Raw genomic sequence first — 18,054 nt, 5'->3', positions numbered from 1 at the left:
ACTCCCAGGACCACGAAACCAAGTGTGGTGCTGGATGTCTGCCCTCCAGCACTCTGGAGGTGGCGGTAGAAGGATCAGGAGTTCAACGCCATCCTCTTAGCAAATTCCAGGTAAGCCTGGGATATTGAGATCCCTGTCTGAAAACAAACAAACAAACAGCAGGGTCTGGAGAAATGGCTCAGCAGTTAAGAGTGCTGGCTAGGGCTGGAGAGATGGCTCAGTGGTTAAGATCACTGACTGCTCTTCCTAAGGTCCTGAGTTCAAATCCCAGCAACCACATGATGGCTCACAACCATCCGTAATGGGATCTGATGCCCTCTTCTGGAGTGTCTGAAGACAGCTACAGTGTACTCACATATAATAAATAAATGAATCTTTAAAAAAAAAAAAGAGTGCTGGCTAGTCTTCCAGGGGGCCAGGGTTCAATTCCCAGCACCCACTTTTCCCTTTACAACCATTTGTTAATTCCTATTCCAGATGCCTTCTTCTGGCCTACTGTGAGTACTGCATGCAGGTGGCACAATCAACATACCCAGGTACATAAATTTAAATACGCAAGCATGCACACACACAGACACGCACACACGCAAGCACGTGTGCACACACACATCAGAGGCAACTTGGCTCGGGTAAGAGCATTTGTCATCAGGTCACATTTCTGTCTGTGCCAGTGGTGTGTGTATGCACAAGTGTGCACGTGTGTGTATGTGCCCTGTGTGCTATGCATTGTATGACATGTTTGTGGCGACTGGTTTCTAGTGTCTTCATTCATTTTCCACCTTGTATCTCAAGCCAAAATCTTTCATTAAAGCAAGAGCCTGCAGATTCTGCTGGTCTAGCCTGGGCCCTTGCTCCCTCAGGACTCTTCTGTCTCCTCCTGCTGCCAGCTTTTATAGGTACTGGGGATTCAAACTCCCCAAGACGGTGAGTGCCATGCCTGCAGATCCATCAGCCCAGGTCTGAGAGGTGTTTTGTGGGGAGAGGAGGTAGGGATCATTGATGATCAGTGTCATCTGTCACTTTGATTTGATCCTTTTTTTTGGGGGGGGGGAGTTTGTTTTTTGGTTTTTTGGATTTGGATTTTTTGAGACAGGGTTTCTCTGTGTAGCCCTGGCTGTCCTGGAACTCACTCTGTAGACCAGGCTGGCCTCAAACTCAGAAATCCGCCTGCCTCTGCCTCCCAGAGTGCTGGGATTACAGGTGTGCGCCACCACTGCCTGGCACACTTTGATTTGCTCTTGAACCACAGGAAAGATGGCTTCTTTGATTGCCCGTTGTGGGGGGTGGATATCTTGATTATGTTAGTCAGTTGAGCCAGGAAGACTCTCAGTCTTGATTCTGGAGAGGCCATTTCCTGGGCAGATCCTGGACTGGGTAATTTCGAGCAGATTTCTAGACCTTGGACCAAAAGTGACCTATTACTTCTAGCTCCTACTGCCTTGATTTCCCCATAGGACCTGTACTTTGAGATGTCCGTTAAATGCTGTCAGCCAGGCAGTGGTGGCTCACACCTTTAATCCCAGGGCTTGGGAGGCAGAGGCAGGCATATTTCTAAGTTCAAGGCCAGCCTGGTCTACAAAGTGAGTTCCAGGACAGCCAGGGCTACACAGAGAAACCCTGTCTCGAAAAAACTAAAATGAATAAATAATAAGAGTAATAATAAATAAATAAATGCTGTCTCTCTATTATCCTGTGTTTGAAAAGTTTGCTTATAGCCGGGCGGTGGTGGCGCACGCCTGTAATCCCAGCACTCTGGGAGGCAGAGGCAGGCAGATTTCTGAGTTCGAGGCCAGCCTGGTCTACAGAGTGAGGTCCAGGACAGGCCAGGGCTACACAGAGAAACCCTGTCTCGGAAAACCAAAAAAAAAAAAAAAAAGAAAAAAGAAAAGTTTGCTTATGTGCTTGTGTGTATGCACTTAAATGTATGTGTGATGTGTGTACACCACACCATGTGTACACAGCACCTATCATGACTAGAAGAGGACATGGGGTCCCCTGGAGCTGTGAGCTGGCTTGCGAGTGCTACAATCTGAAGTCCAGGCCTCTAGACTTGTGCTCTTACCATCAGTATTTCTGCTCAGATGGAAGGGCATCCGGAGACACACGAGCTCAGAAACCATGCAGCTCTAGAGGCAGCCTCCTCAGCTGAGGTATTGCCGTTCCCAGGGGAGGGGATCCCCGGCTGAGGAGCTGAGGAGCCTTGGCCTCACCCCTCTCTTTACTTTGCTTCTTTTCTTCTTGGCTCTTTCAATGAGAAAGTCACACCAAGCAGAACATCTCATGTAAGACAGGTATTGGAGGGTCTAGGGTGTGGAGGGATGAGTGCTGCCCTCTGCTTCTGGGAGTGAACAGTAGAGAATTAGACAAAGGGCCATGCTTATACAGGATTTCTTAGGAGACAGAGCTTTTCAGGGCAGAGATTTCCAGATTAATGATTGGTGGGCATCTTAGGGTTTCTATTCCTGCACAAACATCATGACTATGAAGCAAGTTGGAGAGGAAAGAGTTTATTCCGCTTACACTTCCACATTGCTATTCATCACCAAAGGAAGTCAGGCCTGGAACTCAAGCAGGTCAGGAAGCAGGAGCTGATGCAGAGGCCATGGAGGGATGTTTCTTACTGGCTTGCTTCCCCTGGCTTGCTCAGCCTGCTCTCTTATAGAACCCAAGACTACAAGCCCAGGGATGGCACCACCTACAAGGGGCCCTCCCCCATTGATCACTAAATGAGAAAATGCCCCACAGCTGGATCTCATGGAGGCACTTCCCCAACTGAAGCTCCCTTCTCTGTGGTAACTCCAACCTGTGTCAAGTTGACATACAGAATCAGCCAGTACAGTGGGATTTCAAGTACTGAGCTTGAGGAGCTCAGGGATTGGTGGATTTTTTTTCTCACCCCCTTTACCCTGCATCAGGCCCACGGGTTATAATGGGATGTCCTTCTAGGCCACAGCCAGCTTTTCCTGAGGCACCATCTCTGTGGGACTGCTTGAGGCTGGAGATGAGGTGCTATCACTGTGAGACAGCTCCTGTAGGATAGATAGCTCCTGCAGTAGTGTTCTTGAGGGGCGGCCTCTGCTGTGTTGGGAAAGGTGATAGACTATTGTAGACAGCTCTTCTAACAGCTGCAGGCTGAGGAGATGTCCTGGTGGTGCCACCATTTAAACAGGAGTGGCCAACAGCTCCTATGGGAGCATCTTTACTTGGCCATAGGCTGAGGCAGGAAGGAGGGACCAGCCCCGGCTTTGAGGGCTTCTGAAGTACACCACTTATGAACTACACTTGCCCACGGGGCTATCTCTCCAGTCCCTAGGTTTTGTTTGTTTGGCATGTGTTTCTTTCAGACAGGGTATACATAGCCCAGACTACTCCTACAGGTCGCAGGTTGGTTCAGCTTTATTTATCTTGGACTAGAATTAATTGCAGGTGTATGTCAGCACACTCAGCTTACAAAACCAAAACAAACAAGCAAAAAACCTGTGGCGGTTCTCACTTGCATTCCCAGAAACCAGGAAGCTGAGGCAGGAGGATTGCTATAAATTTGAGGCCTGCCAGCACTCTACAGCAAATTCAGGCCAGCCTGGGTTACATGAAACTTTATCTCTAAAAGAGGAAGGAAAGAAGAAAGAGAGGGTTGGAGGGAGGGAGAGAGAGAGGAGGGAAGCCAGGCACGGTGGAGCACTCAAGTCATCTCAGAAGGTGGAGGCATGAGGCTCAAGGTCATCCTTGGCTCCATGACGAGGGTGAGGCCAACATGGTCTACAGGAGTCCCTGGCTGAAGAACAGAAAGAAATGAAATGAACAAACAGAGCAAGCACAAATGCACACACAGCCTGTATAAAGCAGAATCCTAGCCGGGCAGTGGTGACGCACGCCTGTAATCCCAGCACTTGGGAGGCAGAGGCAGGCGGATTTCTGAGTTCGAGGCCAGCCTGGTCTACAGAGTGAGTTCCAGGACAGCCAGGGCTATGCAGAGAAACCCTGTCTCGAAAAAACCAAAAACAAACAAACAAACAAACAGACAGACAAAGCAGAATCCTCCCAGAAAAGGCAAGGTGGAGGTGGGGAGAGAGAGAGAGAGAGAGAGAGAGAGAGAGAGAGAGAGAGAGAGAGAGAGAGAGAGAGAGAGAGAGAGAGAGAGAGAGAGAGAGAGAGAGAGAGAGAGAGAGAGAGAGAGAGAGAGAGAGAGAGAGAGTGTGTGTGTGTGTGTGTGTGTGTGTTCGGTTTCCATGGAAACAGCATCCTGGCGCTAGGGAGGGAGCTTAAAGCCCCGTCCCACTCGCCCATGACAGCCAATCGCGGGCTTGACTGCGTTAGGCGCATGTGCAAAATCGTACCACTAGCAGGGCACGTTCCGGATGATAGGGGCGGAACCGCGGCGCCGCAGCTCCAGACTGGTTGTTCCTGCGCATGCGCACTGGTGGCGACCCGCTGCCTTCGCGCGCACGCGCCTTCCTAGCGTGCTTGAAGCTCGCGGGCGGCGGGCGCCTCAGTCTGAGAGCGACAGTGGAGGAACTGGCTGAGGTGAGGCGAGCTCCGAGGAGACCCGGACTGCACAGGCGTGAGGACCAGAGGAGGGCCGTCGCCGCCCCGCGCGCAACCGGCCGCCATGAAGCCCCCCGCAGGTACCGGCCGCCCCTCGCCCAGGCCCTCGCTTTCTTCCCTCCCTCGGGCAGATGGAACCTGTGGGGTTCCCGTCCCCGACCCTTTCGTCTGCAAAATGAATGGACTAACTTCCCCTGACTTCATCCTCTTGACGAACTGGATTTAGAAAGAATACTTTCCTCATGCTCCCTGCTATGCTAACCAGAGTGACTGCCACCGGGCGGTGGGCAAAGCCCACACCTGGTGTAAAGGCACCGGTTCCTGGAAGGCTGCCCGGAGACGGTGGCCTGGGAACCTCGGTGCCGGGACGGCGTGCCTTCCAGCATCTCGAGAGGACTTAGTGATACTTCCAGCTACGTTCTTTCGGGTTTTTAGGATTTGTGATTTTTAATTATGTGTGTATGTCTGTGTGTTGAGTGTGTGCACATGCATGAAAGCTAGAAGAAGCCGGGCGGTGGTGGCGCACGCCTGTAATCCCAGCACTTGGGAGGCAGAGGCAGGCGGATTTCTGAGTTCGAGGCCAGCCTGGTCTACAGAGTGAGTTCCAGGACAGCCAGGGCTACACAGAGAAACCCTGTCTCGAAGAAAAAAAAATCCATGAAAGCTAGAAGAGCGTGGCTGATCCTCAGCACCCAGAGTCAGTTACAGGTGGTTGGAAGCTGCCCTTCAGGGGTGCTGGGAACGGAACTCGGGTCCTTTGGAAGAGCAGCAAGCACGCTTGACCACTGAGGTCCCTCTCCAGCCTCTCAAGTCAGCGAAACAGGGGCTTAGGCTCTGGTCACTTCACTTTGGCAAGGCTGGTTGGGAGACCCATCTTTCTCTTGCCAGGCCTGCTGTGTGTGATGGTAGGGGGAGGGCATCCCATATGGTGGAGCCACCTGGCAGGGATTCCACTGTCAGTTGTCGACATGGCTGCGGCCCAGGAAGACTTGTTTGGATTTTTTTTTTAACATTATTTAGCGTGCATGTGGAGGATCTTCTTGTGGAGGTTGGAGGACAGCTTGCGGGAGTCAGTTCTCTCCTTCCATTGTGAAGATTGAACTTGGATTGTCTGGGTTGGCAGCAGTCACTTCCAGCTGCTTACTCATCTTGGCGTCTCCTGGACTTGCTTAATCCAGAGACGGAAACTGAGCCAGTGCCAGCCTATCTTCCCAAGTGTGGGAGCCTTAGACTGAGAGAATCCAACCTCCAAAAAAGTTGCAAGGCTAACCTGAGCAACTTGACAAGATCCTATCTTAACCCATGAGTAGAAAACCAGGGGAAGAGCCCACAGGGCCCTGTGTGACCTGTCCTGTATCTGAGAGCGGTCTGGAGTATGAGGCGTCTAGAGCTTGCACCCATACATTACCTCACACCTGCAGGTCAGGCATGCACCAGTTATGAGATCAGGATCATGGGAACAGGAATAATTGGAATTACTTGCACCTCAGGAACTCAAGGTGACCTGAAATGGAGGCAGTAATCCAGATGTTTACAGAAAGATGTTGAAATCCTAGTTCTCTAGATTTTTGGACGCTCTCCTCTCCTGGCTGGCCCTGCCCCCACTTGTAAAGCCCTTTGTTTCTGTGTGTGCACATATGTATATGGAGGGCAGATATCTTCCTCAGTGGCTGTCCTTCCTTATTTTTGCTTTTCAATACAGGGTTTCTCTGTGTAGCCCTGGCTGTCCCAGATCTCTGTCTGCTCTCTGCAGACCAGGCTGGCCTTGAACTCACAAAGATTCTCCTGCCCCTGCCTCCCGGTACTGGGATTAAAGGCACATACCACTATCACCCAACCGTGGCTTTTCATTTGAGACAGTATCTCATGTACCCCAGGCTGGCCTCATACTTGATACGTAGCTGTGGATGACCCTGAACTCTGTCTCTTCCCTGCTCAGTTTCCCAAGTGCTAGGCTGATGGGCATCCCCACCAGGTCTGGTTTTACGGTGGTGGGGATGGGACGAGAGCACCGAGTACACCAGGCAGGAGTGCTGTGGAGTGTTTGGAATGCGTGGTGGGGTGAGCTGGCCCACCTTCATTTTACACGGCTGTCGATTGTACAGCCATTCTGCATGGGATGAGGAACAGGACGGCATTGCCCGGCTGCCTTGCATGTCAGTGTTGAACAAGTGTTGCTGGGGCTGTGGAGTCAGTGCCAGCAGCTGCTAGTGCCACCACAGCACCTTCCTTGAGCTGCGCCCCTCCTGGTCATTCTAGAATGCTGCTTGCCAGTCTGGCTTCCACACCTGCCTTCGTCAGCGTGGTCTGATATGGGCAGGCATGGCTTTAATTATAGATTGGCAGCACCAGGGGAGTGGAGGGCCACACTTAACTATGCATGACATACGACTGGATGGCTTGTGGCCAATGACTTGGAGGACAGGGGACCAGTAGGAAGACAGACTTCTAGAGCCCTTGGCCTGGGGCCTCTCCCAGCCAGTGGTTCAGGATTCTCTTTTTTGTGAGAAGTTAGATACCTTGTAAGGGCGCAGCTGGCCGGAACCTGTGATTACACTTCTAGGAGGTCCTTTGCCAAAGCAGTAGGATCCCTTAATAGGGGCAGACCATCTAAGATCCCCTGGTGAGGGGCTGGGAATCTAGTCAGGCTAGAGCCCCACCCAAAATCTCCCAGTAAGGAGGTGGGGACATAGTCACAGGAGAGAACTCTGGAGTCATGGTCCCTGTCTAAGGAGACACATACACACAAACACACACACAGACACGATGACGGTCTGGGGCATGGCTCTGTGCTAGCCTGCACATAGACTCTGCTCACGATGTGGTTACTTCAGCAGGTACCAGGAGGAGGCTGGTGGACAGGCTCTCCTGGCCCACTTGCTCTGGACCTGCTGAGACTGACTGTCACTGTTGTCATCCCCACAGCCTGTGCTGGGGACGTGGTGCATGCAGTGTCCCCATGCTCTACCGTGAATCATCTGCGCTGGGATCTGAGTGCACAGCAGATCAGGGCTCTAACCACGCAGCTCATTGAGCAGACCAAGAGTGTATACGACCGTGTGGGTGCCCAGGGCTTCGAGGATGTGTCATATGAGAGCACACTGAAGGCACTGGCTGATGTGGAGGTTACCTACACAGGTGAGTGCAGGCAGTGACAGCCATCCACTCCACACCGTCCTCCCTGTACCAGAGGAGCTGGCTTGGGTGACCTAATTCTTCTTGGCATCTGTGGCATCTGTTTACCAGGTGTTAGCTCCTACATGAGCTGCCAAACAGGCCTTGTCAAAGTTTATTTTCTTTCCTTTAAGAATTCACTAATTTTTAGGCCAGGCTTTGTGGCACATTTGTTAATCCTAGCAATGGATCTATTGCCTGCATCCATGTGTGTGCAGTTCTCACAGCGGCCGGAAGGGGGTGATGGTCCCCCAGAGCTGGAGTTAAGGCGCTTGTGAACTGAACCCTAGTCCTCTTGGGTGCAGCCAGTGCTCTCCGCTGGTTCCTTTGTTTTCTCTTCTGAGACAGGTCTCACTGTGTTGTCAGGCTAGCCTCGGATTTGCAGTCCTCCGCGCTCAGGCTCCTGTATGCTCCGCTGTTTCAGCTCTGTGTGGATGGCAGGTGTCTGACCCCACGCCAGTGACAGACACCTTTACCCATTGTGACAGCTCAATTTGTTTTGTTTTGAGACACTCTCTCTGTGCCTGTGAGACAGTTCTGAGTCCTGGTCATCCTTCTGCCTCAGTGTCCTATAGGACACACCTCCACACTCAACATCAGGTCTGCTTTCTTCCTGTCACCAAGGCAGCGTTCCTTACACTGGGAGATATGGTATCTACAGCAGCTTTTCCTGTCTCAGCCGTGGGGCCACCTTGGGCTGCTCATGTCACCCTTTTCATATCCGGTGTCACCCCTGTGTGATTGTGTTTCTGTAACAATCCTGGGTTGCCACCAAACACCACAGCTTCCATCTCAGGCCCAGCAGACACAACAGACAGAAGCACCAGGCTGCCCAGTCTGAGGGCTGCTGTGTCCTAGGTGGACCAGGAAGGGCATGCACAGGCTGCTGAGGCTTCTCCAGTCTAGCATCCCCAGGTGTGGGCCAGATCCTGGGCCTCCTCTGACTGGCTGCAGGGGAACCCTTACACACCCCTGAGGTGCAGCTGACTTCTGCTCCATCTCCTGCTCCAGCTACAGCCAGGAGGGTTGAAGTATCCAGTCCCCAGCCTCAGTTCCCCCTCATGCATCAAGCAGTGTTCTCTTCTTCTGATCTCAGAAGGACGGCCCCGTGGAGCCCTTTGGTGTAGCCTCGCTCTACCAAGCATCCTTTGATATACTTGGAGCTCCTCCTCCCTTCCCTGTGGGGGCTGGAAAGATCAGAGAGAAAACCAAGATGAACCCCAGTATGCTGTGACTCCAGCACTCTGCAGGCCGAGGGAGGAGGATTGCCATGGGTTCAAGCCTCACCTAGGGTGCAGCAAGACCGTGTTCTAGAAAGAAAGTGGTGTGGGCTGCCCGCCTCAGCTCCGCAGTCTGCCCACACGTACTGTGAAGAGGCCTGTGTCCTCTGAGCTCCCGCCTTGAGCCATCTTGGCCTCTATGTCCTTCCTGCCCCTGCTGTGCACTCTGTGCTGAGGCTCCTGTCACTTGTCCATGATCAGCTAAAGTGCTGAAGGGACCAAGTCCTTGCCTGCACTAGCTAGTGCCACCCAAGTGTCCCCTGACATGGCCAGTACATGGGTCATTGTCACCACACAGAATGAGCCTCCGCCCTTTAGCCTTAATGCTTCCTTTCCATCCTGCACACCCACACGCCTGCTTCTCGTCTCTGCATTCTTTCATGCAGTTCCATGCACTGTGACCTTTGTGCCTGGGCTCTGGCCAGTGCTGTGTGTCCAAGCACCGCTCCTGTTCACAAGTACTCCGGCTTGTGGGTGGGAGCTAATTCCCCACTTGTGGCCATTGTGAATCCTGCCGTGGCACATGCACAAGACTTGATGGTGACCTGTGCTTTTGGCTCCATGCCTGGGGAGGGAACTGGATCACAGGACAAGTATAGTAATGTTCAAACTTGTGCGGCCCCAAATTCAGCATCTTCCTCTGCCTCAGCTTCCCTGCCTGCCCAAGCATGACAGATCAGCCACTGTCCCAGTGTCTGCTTTGCAGTCCTGAGCCTCCACCGTGTTGTCATCAAGTGCTCCCCTCTGTTCCAGTGCTGGAAGCTGGCCGTGTGTAGCGGTGTCTTGGCATCAGCTAGCGGGTCTGCGCCTCTCACCTTGTCCTCGTGTCTCACCCTCAGTGCAGAGGAACATCCTCGACTTCCCCCAGCACGTGTCCCCATGCAAGGACATCCGTGCAGCCAGCACAGAGGCTGATAAGAAGCTCTCGGAGTTTGATGTGGAGATGAGCATGAGGCAGGACGTGTACCAGAGGGTCGTGTGGCTGCAGGTGGGTGGGCGTGTGGGCGCGGCGGAGGGTGGTGATGGGTAGTGGGGTCTACCTGCTGCCAGCCTAAGCCCTGGTGGCCTTGATGCCCCTGTCAACGCAGGCTGTGCACATGAGCCACTGTGGGAATGCAGAAAGAGGGTGCTTTGTGAACTGTGTAGTCACAGCATGCGGAGGCCTCAGTAAGGTCAAGGTCTTTGTTGTTGAAATACCTGTCATTGTCACACCATTGTAAGATTGATGCACAGCCGAGTGTCATTGTAATACTTGGCAGGCTGAGGCCATAGGATCAAGAGTTCCGAGGCCAGGGCTGGAGAGGTGGCTCAGAGGTTAAGAGCACCGACTGCTCTTCCAGAGGTCCTGAGTTCAAATCCCAGCAACCACATGGTGGCTCACAACCATCTGTAATGAGATCTGATGCCCTCTTCTGGTGTGTCTGAAGAAGAGTGACAGTGTACTCATGCATAAAATAAATAAATAGCTCTTTAAAAAAAAAAAAGATTTGGTTTTAAAAAAAAAAAAAGAGTTCCGAGGCCAACCAGGGCCACTTGGGAGAAAACAGGATGTCACGGTGCATACCTCTCATCCCAGCACTTAGCAGGAGCCTAGAAGTTCAAGGCCATTTTTGGTTCCATACTGAGTTGGAAGTTAGCCTGGGCTACTTGAGAACCTGTTGCAGTAAGTAAATAGGGCTGGTGTCCTCGGTAGTCAAACCCTGCCGAGGTCCTCCCAGCAGAGCTGGAGCCTGGCTCAGCTACGTTGCCTGCCACAAAAGAAAGGAAGGAAGGAAAGAAAAGAAAAGAGAAAAGAAAAGCTGGCTTGGGTGCACACGTTTCAGAGTTGGCAGGAGTTGGTGGTGTCTGTGCGATAGCCCGAGTCGGCATCTGAAGAGCCTGCAGTCAGCACTGAGCACTGTGCCGTGTTGCTGGATGCAGCTGCTGCTCTGTAGCCTAGCTGCCCAGGAACCGGAATGGACTGTCATGGTCCAGGAGCTGGCATCTCCCGGTGGGTCTGTGCCTGGCTGTGTCGAACTTTTGCTTCTTTACTGGGGAGAGGCCCTGGAAGTGTTTGTCTTCTTCCATGGTTTGTGGCCCCAGGGATTAAACTCTGACCTGTGGGTTTGGCTTTAGTCTCCTTTATCCTTGAAGCTGCCTGTCTCTTGATCAGATTGTGGGGTTTGTTGTTGTTGTTTTTTTTTTTGTATTGTTTTGTTTTGTTTGTTTTTGTTTTTTGGGTTTGGTTTTATTCTAAGGTGTTTGTCTTTGGGGCTGGAGAGGTGGCTCAACGATTAGATCACTGGCTGCTCTTGTAAAGACCTGGGCCGATTCTCAGAACCCACCTGGCAGCTTATAACTGCCTGTAACTCCAGTTCCAGGCTATCCAATACCTTCACACACATATGTGCAGACAAAACACCAATGCACGTAAGATAAGAGTAAGTTAATGTTTTTAAAGGTTTTTCTTAATTCTATATGCTTTTCTGTCTGTGTATGGGTGTGTCCGTGTGTCTTGCAGCCCATGGGACCAGAAGTAAGCACTGTGTTCCCTGTAGCTGGATCATGGGTGGCTTCGTGCCACCACATGTGTTTACTGCTCCTCCTGTGAGAGCCATAGAAGGGGCAGACTACTTCCCCACTGGTGTCTGATACACTCTTGGTGCTTGCTTCCAGGAAAAAACCCCGAAAGATTCCCTGAAGCCTGAGGCAGCTCGCTACCTGGAGAGGCTCATCAAGCTGGGCCGGAGAAATGGGCTCCACCTACCTCCAGACACACAGGAGGTGAGTGTGCCCTGTCCTAATGCACCACAGTCACAGCCTGCTGACAGCATCTGTGTCCCCTCCCTGGGGTCAGGGCAGAGCCAGGGAAACAGGTCATGCCAGCTCCCCTCGATTCCCACCCAGGCCTTTGGCTGAGTCAGCTCTGCTGGGCTGGGAATGTGGGTCCCCGTGTGTGCCTTCCCTGGGTTAGCTTGAAAGCCTTGGCACGGCATGAATAGAGGTGGGTGTTGCTGAGACTGCATCAGGCAAAGCAGAGGTCACAGTTAATGGGAGGGTGAGGACAGGTGGCCTGTGTGCTGCATAAACACAAGAAGGGCAGTAAGTATTGTGGGTGCTCTGCTGGGAGTATGCCTCGGAAGTCACGTTCCTGGGTGGATCCCATTCCACCCCAAGAGGCCAGGATCAGAGCCCAGGACCTTGACGTAAATACAGATGCCAGCCTGCTGAGGTGACAGCAGCAACCAGCAGAGGCTAAGAGAAGCTAGATTCGTCCTGTGATTCCCAACTTGGGAGGACAGACCCAGCTCTTTATGCCCGTCCACAGAATCACTGTGGTCATTGAGAGCTCACATGCCTGTTCTTGTAGGTCAGGACAAGGACAGACAGGTGGCCACACTTGGAGCTGTGGAGCCTAGCATTGTCTGTCTTGTGCGCACACCTGGTCCCCATTGCAGTGAGCACTCATTGGCTGCGTGGCTTTAAGGAAGAACCTGGCGTCTCTCAGCCTAAGTGCAAACCCACAGAGACCTCAGGCCTCGTGTCGGCTCTACTGGCCCTGTGGTTCCCAGCAGCTCTTCCGATGTTGTCTGCTGGGGAGTGGGTACTGCAGTTCACGAAGCTGTACTGTCCATGCGCTGACAGCAAGAGCCTGCCTGTCACAGCCGCAGCGCTGGCTGGGGCCCAGGTCCAGGTCTCCTGCTCTTCGTCAGCACGGCAGATCGTAACTGCAGATCTAGTTCCCTGTCTGATTGGAAGCATGTCACTGGGCTGTTTCTAGTCAAACCTTAGACCTGTCCTTAGCTGACAGAGGGATAGCCCCATCTCCCTGAGCACAGCGCAGAGCTGAGGCTGCAGACTGAGGGTCCTCCCCAAGAAGGTGGCCTGGGAGAGAGGGCACAGTCCAGCGGTGCCTGGGCTGCAGCAGAGGCTGGCGCCCACACACTGCTGTCTCCGCAGAAGATCAAGAACATCAAGAAGAGGCTGAGCCTGCTGTGCATCGACTTCAACAGGAACCTGAACGAGGACACCACCTTCCTGCCCTTCACGAGAGAGGAGCTGGGTGAGTGTGTGTGGAGGAAGATGTCCTCATGGCTCCCAAGGACACTGGAGGCAAGAGCTGGGCTCTGCTGACCCAGATCCTTCTGCAGCGGCCCTGAGCTGGGGCAGCCGTGTTGTCCTCGCCACCTTCTGTGAGCAGGTGTGCAGGGCCACAGGCACCCTGCCACACGATGGGTTTTAGTCCTGGATTAGGGGTGGCGAATCTCAGGACCTTGGAGCATCAGCGCTTCTGCGTGCTGCTTGGGCCTTCACCCTGTGGCCCTGGCATTTCTGATGCAGGAGTGTACCACTGTGCCCCATTCCCCGCCCAGCACTCATCCTCACGAGCTGACTTGGGACACCCTGCCAAGGTCACCTACAGTGCAAGGTCACCTACAGTCCTGGGAGGTCCCCTGTGGAGTTCAGGCTCAGAGCCTCTGGCCTGGCTTCAAGGCTCAGGCTGAGCAGCACCTGCTGCGTCCACAGGCGGGCTCCCCGAGGACTTTCTGAACTCTCTCGAGAAGACGGAGGACGGCAAGCTGAAGGTCACCCTCAAGTACCCACACTATTTTCCACTGCTGAAGAAGTGCCATGTGCCCGAGACACGGCGCCTTTTGGAGGAAGCCTTCAACTGTCGCTGCAAGGAGGTGGGGCTGCAGACACCACTCTGTCCCCAACACATGCTGTCCTCCCCTTGGGCACCCTGCTGCAGCGCCCACTGTGGCCCTGTGCTCAGGTTGGCACGGGAAGTCCCCACATAGCTCTTGAGCAGGAGACACAGTGTGGCTCCCTGGCTCCATGCTCTGGCTTCCAGGTAAATGTCCCGAGCTGCAGCAGGACAGAGCAGGAGCCTGTTTTGACTTGCTTTGGCTTTAGATTACCTGAGGCTTGGGGCCTCTACCTTCCTGATGCTGCAGTCTAGGTGGGCACTTGACAGCTGTGGGTTGCCCTGAACAGAACAGGCTGGGGCTTAAAACGCTGCCTGACCTGTGACCTGGGTTCCAGGGCCGTGACTTCACATCCTAGTGGCTGGGGAGGACTGATTACTGTCAGTTACCCGAGCAGACTGCTCAGGACTCCTCACCCTGTAGCCGCCCCTGGCCTCCTGAGGTCCCCATTTGTGGCTGGTGCTGCCTCTATGAGGCCTCTCGCCCAACTGGGTGCATGAGTTGCTGTGTGGTGCCGGTGCTGGGAAAGGTGGCCTGGGCCACCAGAGTGCTGGGGACGCTGCCTGGCCAGTCCTCCTCATCCAGTCTTTGGCCACCTCTTCCCCAGCACAGGCTTACATTGCTTCTCTCTTACGGCAAACAAGTGGAACGGGGATTTGTCTCCACTCGTGTGCCATGCTATCTCGGTAGCAGGTTCCAGACCCAGGACCGTCAGCGCTTACTTCTCTGCGCCTACAGCTCTGATTGGTGTGGTGCAGAGCTGGAGCCGCCATGCCTGTGTCCCTGCAGGAGAACTGTGCCATCCTGAAGGAGCTAGTGTCCCTGCGGGCACAGAAATCCAGCCTGCTGGGGTTCCACACACACGCGGACTACGTCCTGGAGATGAACATGGCCAGGACCAGTCAGACAGTAGCCACCTTCCTAGGTAGCCACCCACTCTGGCCTTGGGTGCCCATCTTTGCCCCACCCTCTCAGCCTGAAGGCCATTGTCACGACCGACTCTGGGGTAAAGCCTGCAGCCCGTGTCCAGCTGTGTCCACACACTTGCCCTGGCTGTGGTAGCTAGGAGTCTCCTGGCTCTCCTGGGGTTCTGGGTGCTGATGTAGGTAGATGTTGTGCTGCATGTGGGTGGGTGTTGTCCTCTTCCTGGGCAGCAGGGGCAGCAGGGGTAGCGGAGGGTGACCATGGTGCCTCTGCAGATGAGCTGGCACAGAAGCTGAAGCCCCTGGGAGAGCAGGAGCGCGCGGTGATCCTGGAGCTGAAGGAGGCGGAGTGCGCCAAGCGGGGACTGCCTTTCGATGGGCGCATCCACGCATGGGACATGCGCTACTACATGAATCAGGTGGAGGAGACACGCTATCGCGTAGACCAGAACCTGCTCAAGGAGTACTTCCCCATGCAGGTGGTCACGCGTGGGCTGCTGGCCATCTACCAAGAGCTGCTGGGGCTGACCTTCACGCTGGAGGAAGGCGCTGCCGCCTGGCATGAGGACGTGCGGCTGTACTCGGTGCGTGATGCTGCCTCTGGGGAGGAGATCGGCAAGTTCTACCTCGACCTGTACCCCAGGTGGGAATGGGGACCTCTGGACACAGGCATGGGACAGAGGAGTAGGGAGTCTGGGGCTCCTACTGCAGGGAGGGCCTGCAGCCCCAGCAGCCAGGGACAGGGACCGAATGCTGGCTCTGGGTGCCCTGGTATCTCTCATCTCTACCCTGATCTCATCTCACTCCCCAGGGAAGGGAAGTATGGCCACGCAGCCTGCTTTGGCCTGCAGCCTGGCTGCCTGCGGCAGGATGGCAGCCGGCAGCTGGCCATCGCAGCCATGGTGGCCAATTTCACCAAGCCCACGCCCGACACGCCCTCCCTGCTGCAGCACGATGAAGTGGAGACCTACTTTCATGAGTTCGGGCACGTCATGCACCAGCTCTGCTCACAGGTGTGTGTGTGTGTGTGCCGCTCACGGGCGTCAGTGTGTGTCCGGACCATGCTATGGCTGAGTGCCTGCAATAGAGTCTTAGCACATTCACTCCTGGCCCAGCTAGGGCTATGCATAGGCTAGCCCTGGGCCTTCTGCCCCACATAAACGGTTTTTATTTGCTAACTCTGTGAGGGGTGTGTATGCTTTGCGTGTGCAGACCAGAAGACAGTGGACCTTCGCCCACCATCAGGGTTTTAGGGTTGAACTCAGCATTAGGCTTGTCAGCAAGAGCCCTTCCCCACTGACCTGCCTCCTCCCTCCTGTGCTGCATCTGACAGTGACCTGCAGTGGTCCATCACACTGCCCTCTCACCCACATTTGCAGGCCAGGGTGACTTTGGGGACACAGTTTGCATGAGAGGGAAGCTAGAGCAGAGCTGGGGTCGCACGAGTCTTAGTGAGTGTGAGGCTAGGGACGTGGAGGCAGGGAGATGGCACAGCTTTGGGCCTCAGCAGCTGCTGGCATCCAGTGTGTAGGAGCCAGGGAGCTGACCTCCCTGCAGGAGCTGAGACCTCAGGGTGCCTAAGGTTTTACCTGCCTGTGCCTGGCCTAGGCGGAGTTTGCTATGTTCAGTGGGACCCACGTGGAGCGAGACTTTGTGGAGGCACCGTCCCAGATGCTGGAGAACTGGGTGTGGGAGAAGGAGCCTCTGATGCGCATGTCTCAGCACTACCGCACGGGCAGCGAGGCCCCTCAGGACCTCCTGGAGAAGCTCATCAAGTCTCGCCAGGCCAATGCAGGTAAGGCTGCACTGCTGCAGCCACAGCTGCTCAGCTGGATGAGGACCTGAGTGGTGGTGCTTTCCCAGCCGGAGGCTGACTTCTGACCCCTCCCCAAGGTCTCTTCAACCTCCGGCAGATTGTGCTTGCCAAGGTGGACCAGGTCCTGCACACACAGACAGACGCAGACCCAGCTGAGGAATATGCCCGGCTCTGCCAAGAGATCCTTGGGGTGCCAGCCACACCAGGTAACCATTGGCATTGCAGGGCCACCACCATCCCAGCTCCCAGAGAGCAGAGACCTCCCCACCCTGGGAGGGACTGCAGGAGACTCGAGCCTTACCCTTGGAGTCCGTGCACTCTCAAAGTATCTAGGACCTGTCACCATGGCCCTCACTGCGCCCTATGTCTGCCCAGGTACCAACATGCCAGCCACTTTCGGCCACCTAGCTGGTGGCTATGACGCCCAGTACTATGGCTACTTATGGAGTGAGGTGTACTCCATGGACATGTTCCACACGCGCTTCAAGCAGGAGGGCGTGCTTAGCCCCAAGGTGAGTTACTGCGGCCTGGCCCTGGCCTCAGCCAGCTGCGGGGGAAGAATCGCATGGACTGTGTGAGGCTCCCAGGCTAGCGACAGCTGGGGCCCTGAGATGCTGGCTACCCAATGAACCCCCAGCTGCCCACTCCACCCCGTGACCCACCCTCCTTTCCCCAGGTTGGCATGGACTACCGGACCAGCATCCTGAGGCCAGGGGGCTCTGAGGATGCCAGCGCCATGCTGAAGCAGTTTCTGGGCCGTGACCCCAAGCAGGACGCCTTCCTCCTGAGCAAGGGTCTGCAGGTGGAGAGCAGCGAGCCGCCTGCGTGCTGACTGGTCCCCAGCTTGCCGCCCTGTGCCTTACCCAGCCTGCTGGGCAGCAAGCTCAGCCGCCTTGGGCGTACGGGTGAGCTGGGGCCGTTCTCCATCCTTGCCCCGCCCCGGCTCCAAGTCTCCTGGCCTCAGGCTGCCCAGTGGTCTTGCACTAGCGCCTCCCCAACTTGATGTTGGACATTAAAATTCCACACAGGGGCACCCTGCCTGGTCCTCCCTCTGTACTGCTCTGCCCACAGGCTTGGCCTGCCACATCCTCAGTGACATCATGGGTTATGTGACAGTCTAGCTGTTGGACGGTGCTAAGGAATGGTGCCAGGGTCACCTGCCCAGTGTGTCACTCAGAGTCACTGTGTCCTCAACTACCAGCTTCTTTCTGGACCTTTCTAGGGAATGATTGGGAGCAAGAGTTGGTGAGGAGCTGCCATCTGCTGGCTCTGTACAGTATTGCATCCTCTAGCTTCCATTATCTCTGCATAGCAAAAAAAGCTAGGGGCTTGTGTAGCAGAGGCTGGCCTCCTCTAACTTGCCCAAACATCAGACAGTATGAACACATGCACACAACTGAAAAACTAGTAGCACAGCAAAAGGAATCCAGTGAGGTCAGCCATGATCTTAAGTAACACAAGGTCCCAACTTTCTACCCAGTGTGTCTCAATGTCCAAAGACTAACAGCCATCCCTTCAGACACAGTGGACACTCCCGTCTGGGATGGGCAGCTCCAGGCTACTGTAGGTTGTGTGGCTCATGTCTCAGAACAGTGGGACAGGTAGGCATCTCAGTCACCGGCCTTCAG

General features: G+C 54.6%; 1 protein-coding gene across 1 annotated transcript; it reads left to right on the top strand.

Moving 5' to 3' along the window:
* The first annotated feature begins 4,428 nt into the window (after positions 1-4,428).
* Positions 4,429-17,459, top strand: Thop1 (thimet oligopeptidase 1). The gene is made up of 13 exons (XM_052165530.1): positions 4,429-4,625; positions 7,471-7,683; positions 9,839-9,987; positions 11,655-11,762; positions 12,939-13,041; positions 13,506-13,666; positions 14,477-14,612; positions 14,887-15,253; positions 15,422-15,623; positions 16,219-16,405; positions 16,504-16,632; positions 16,802-16,938; positions 17,103-17,459. Exons 1-13 carry the CDS (start codon positions 4,610-4,612, stop codon positions 17,256-17,258), a joined length of 2,064 nt encoding a protein of 687 aa, XP_052021490.1. The 5' UTR covers positions 4,429-4,609; the 3' UTR covers positions 17,259-17,459.
* Positions 17,460-18,054: the final 595 nt, after the last annotated feature.

The sequence above is a fragment of the Apodemus sylvaticus genome, chromosome 20 (assembly GCF_947179515.1).
Source record: "Apodemus sylvaticus chromosome 20, mApoSyl1.1, whole genome shotgun sequence".
Lineage (NCBI taxonomy): Eukaryota > Metazoa > Chordata > Mammalia > Rodentia > Muridae > Apodemus > Apodemus sylvaticus.
This window is presented reverse-complemented; position numbering and strand designations above follow the sequence as displayed.

Bases quoted from the DNA above. Each gene is read 5' to 3' on its own strand.
- Thop1 (XM_052165530.1), top strand. The intron at 7,684-9,838 runs GTGAGTGCAGGC...TCTCACCCTCAG, and splicing joins TGTGGAGGTTACCTACACAG to TGCAGAGGAACATCCTCGAC. The intron at 13,042-13,505 runs GTGAGTGTGTGT...CTGCGTCCACAG, and splicing joins CTTCACGAGAGAGGAGCTGG to GCGGGCTCCCCGAGGACTTT.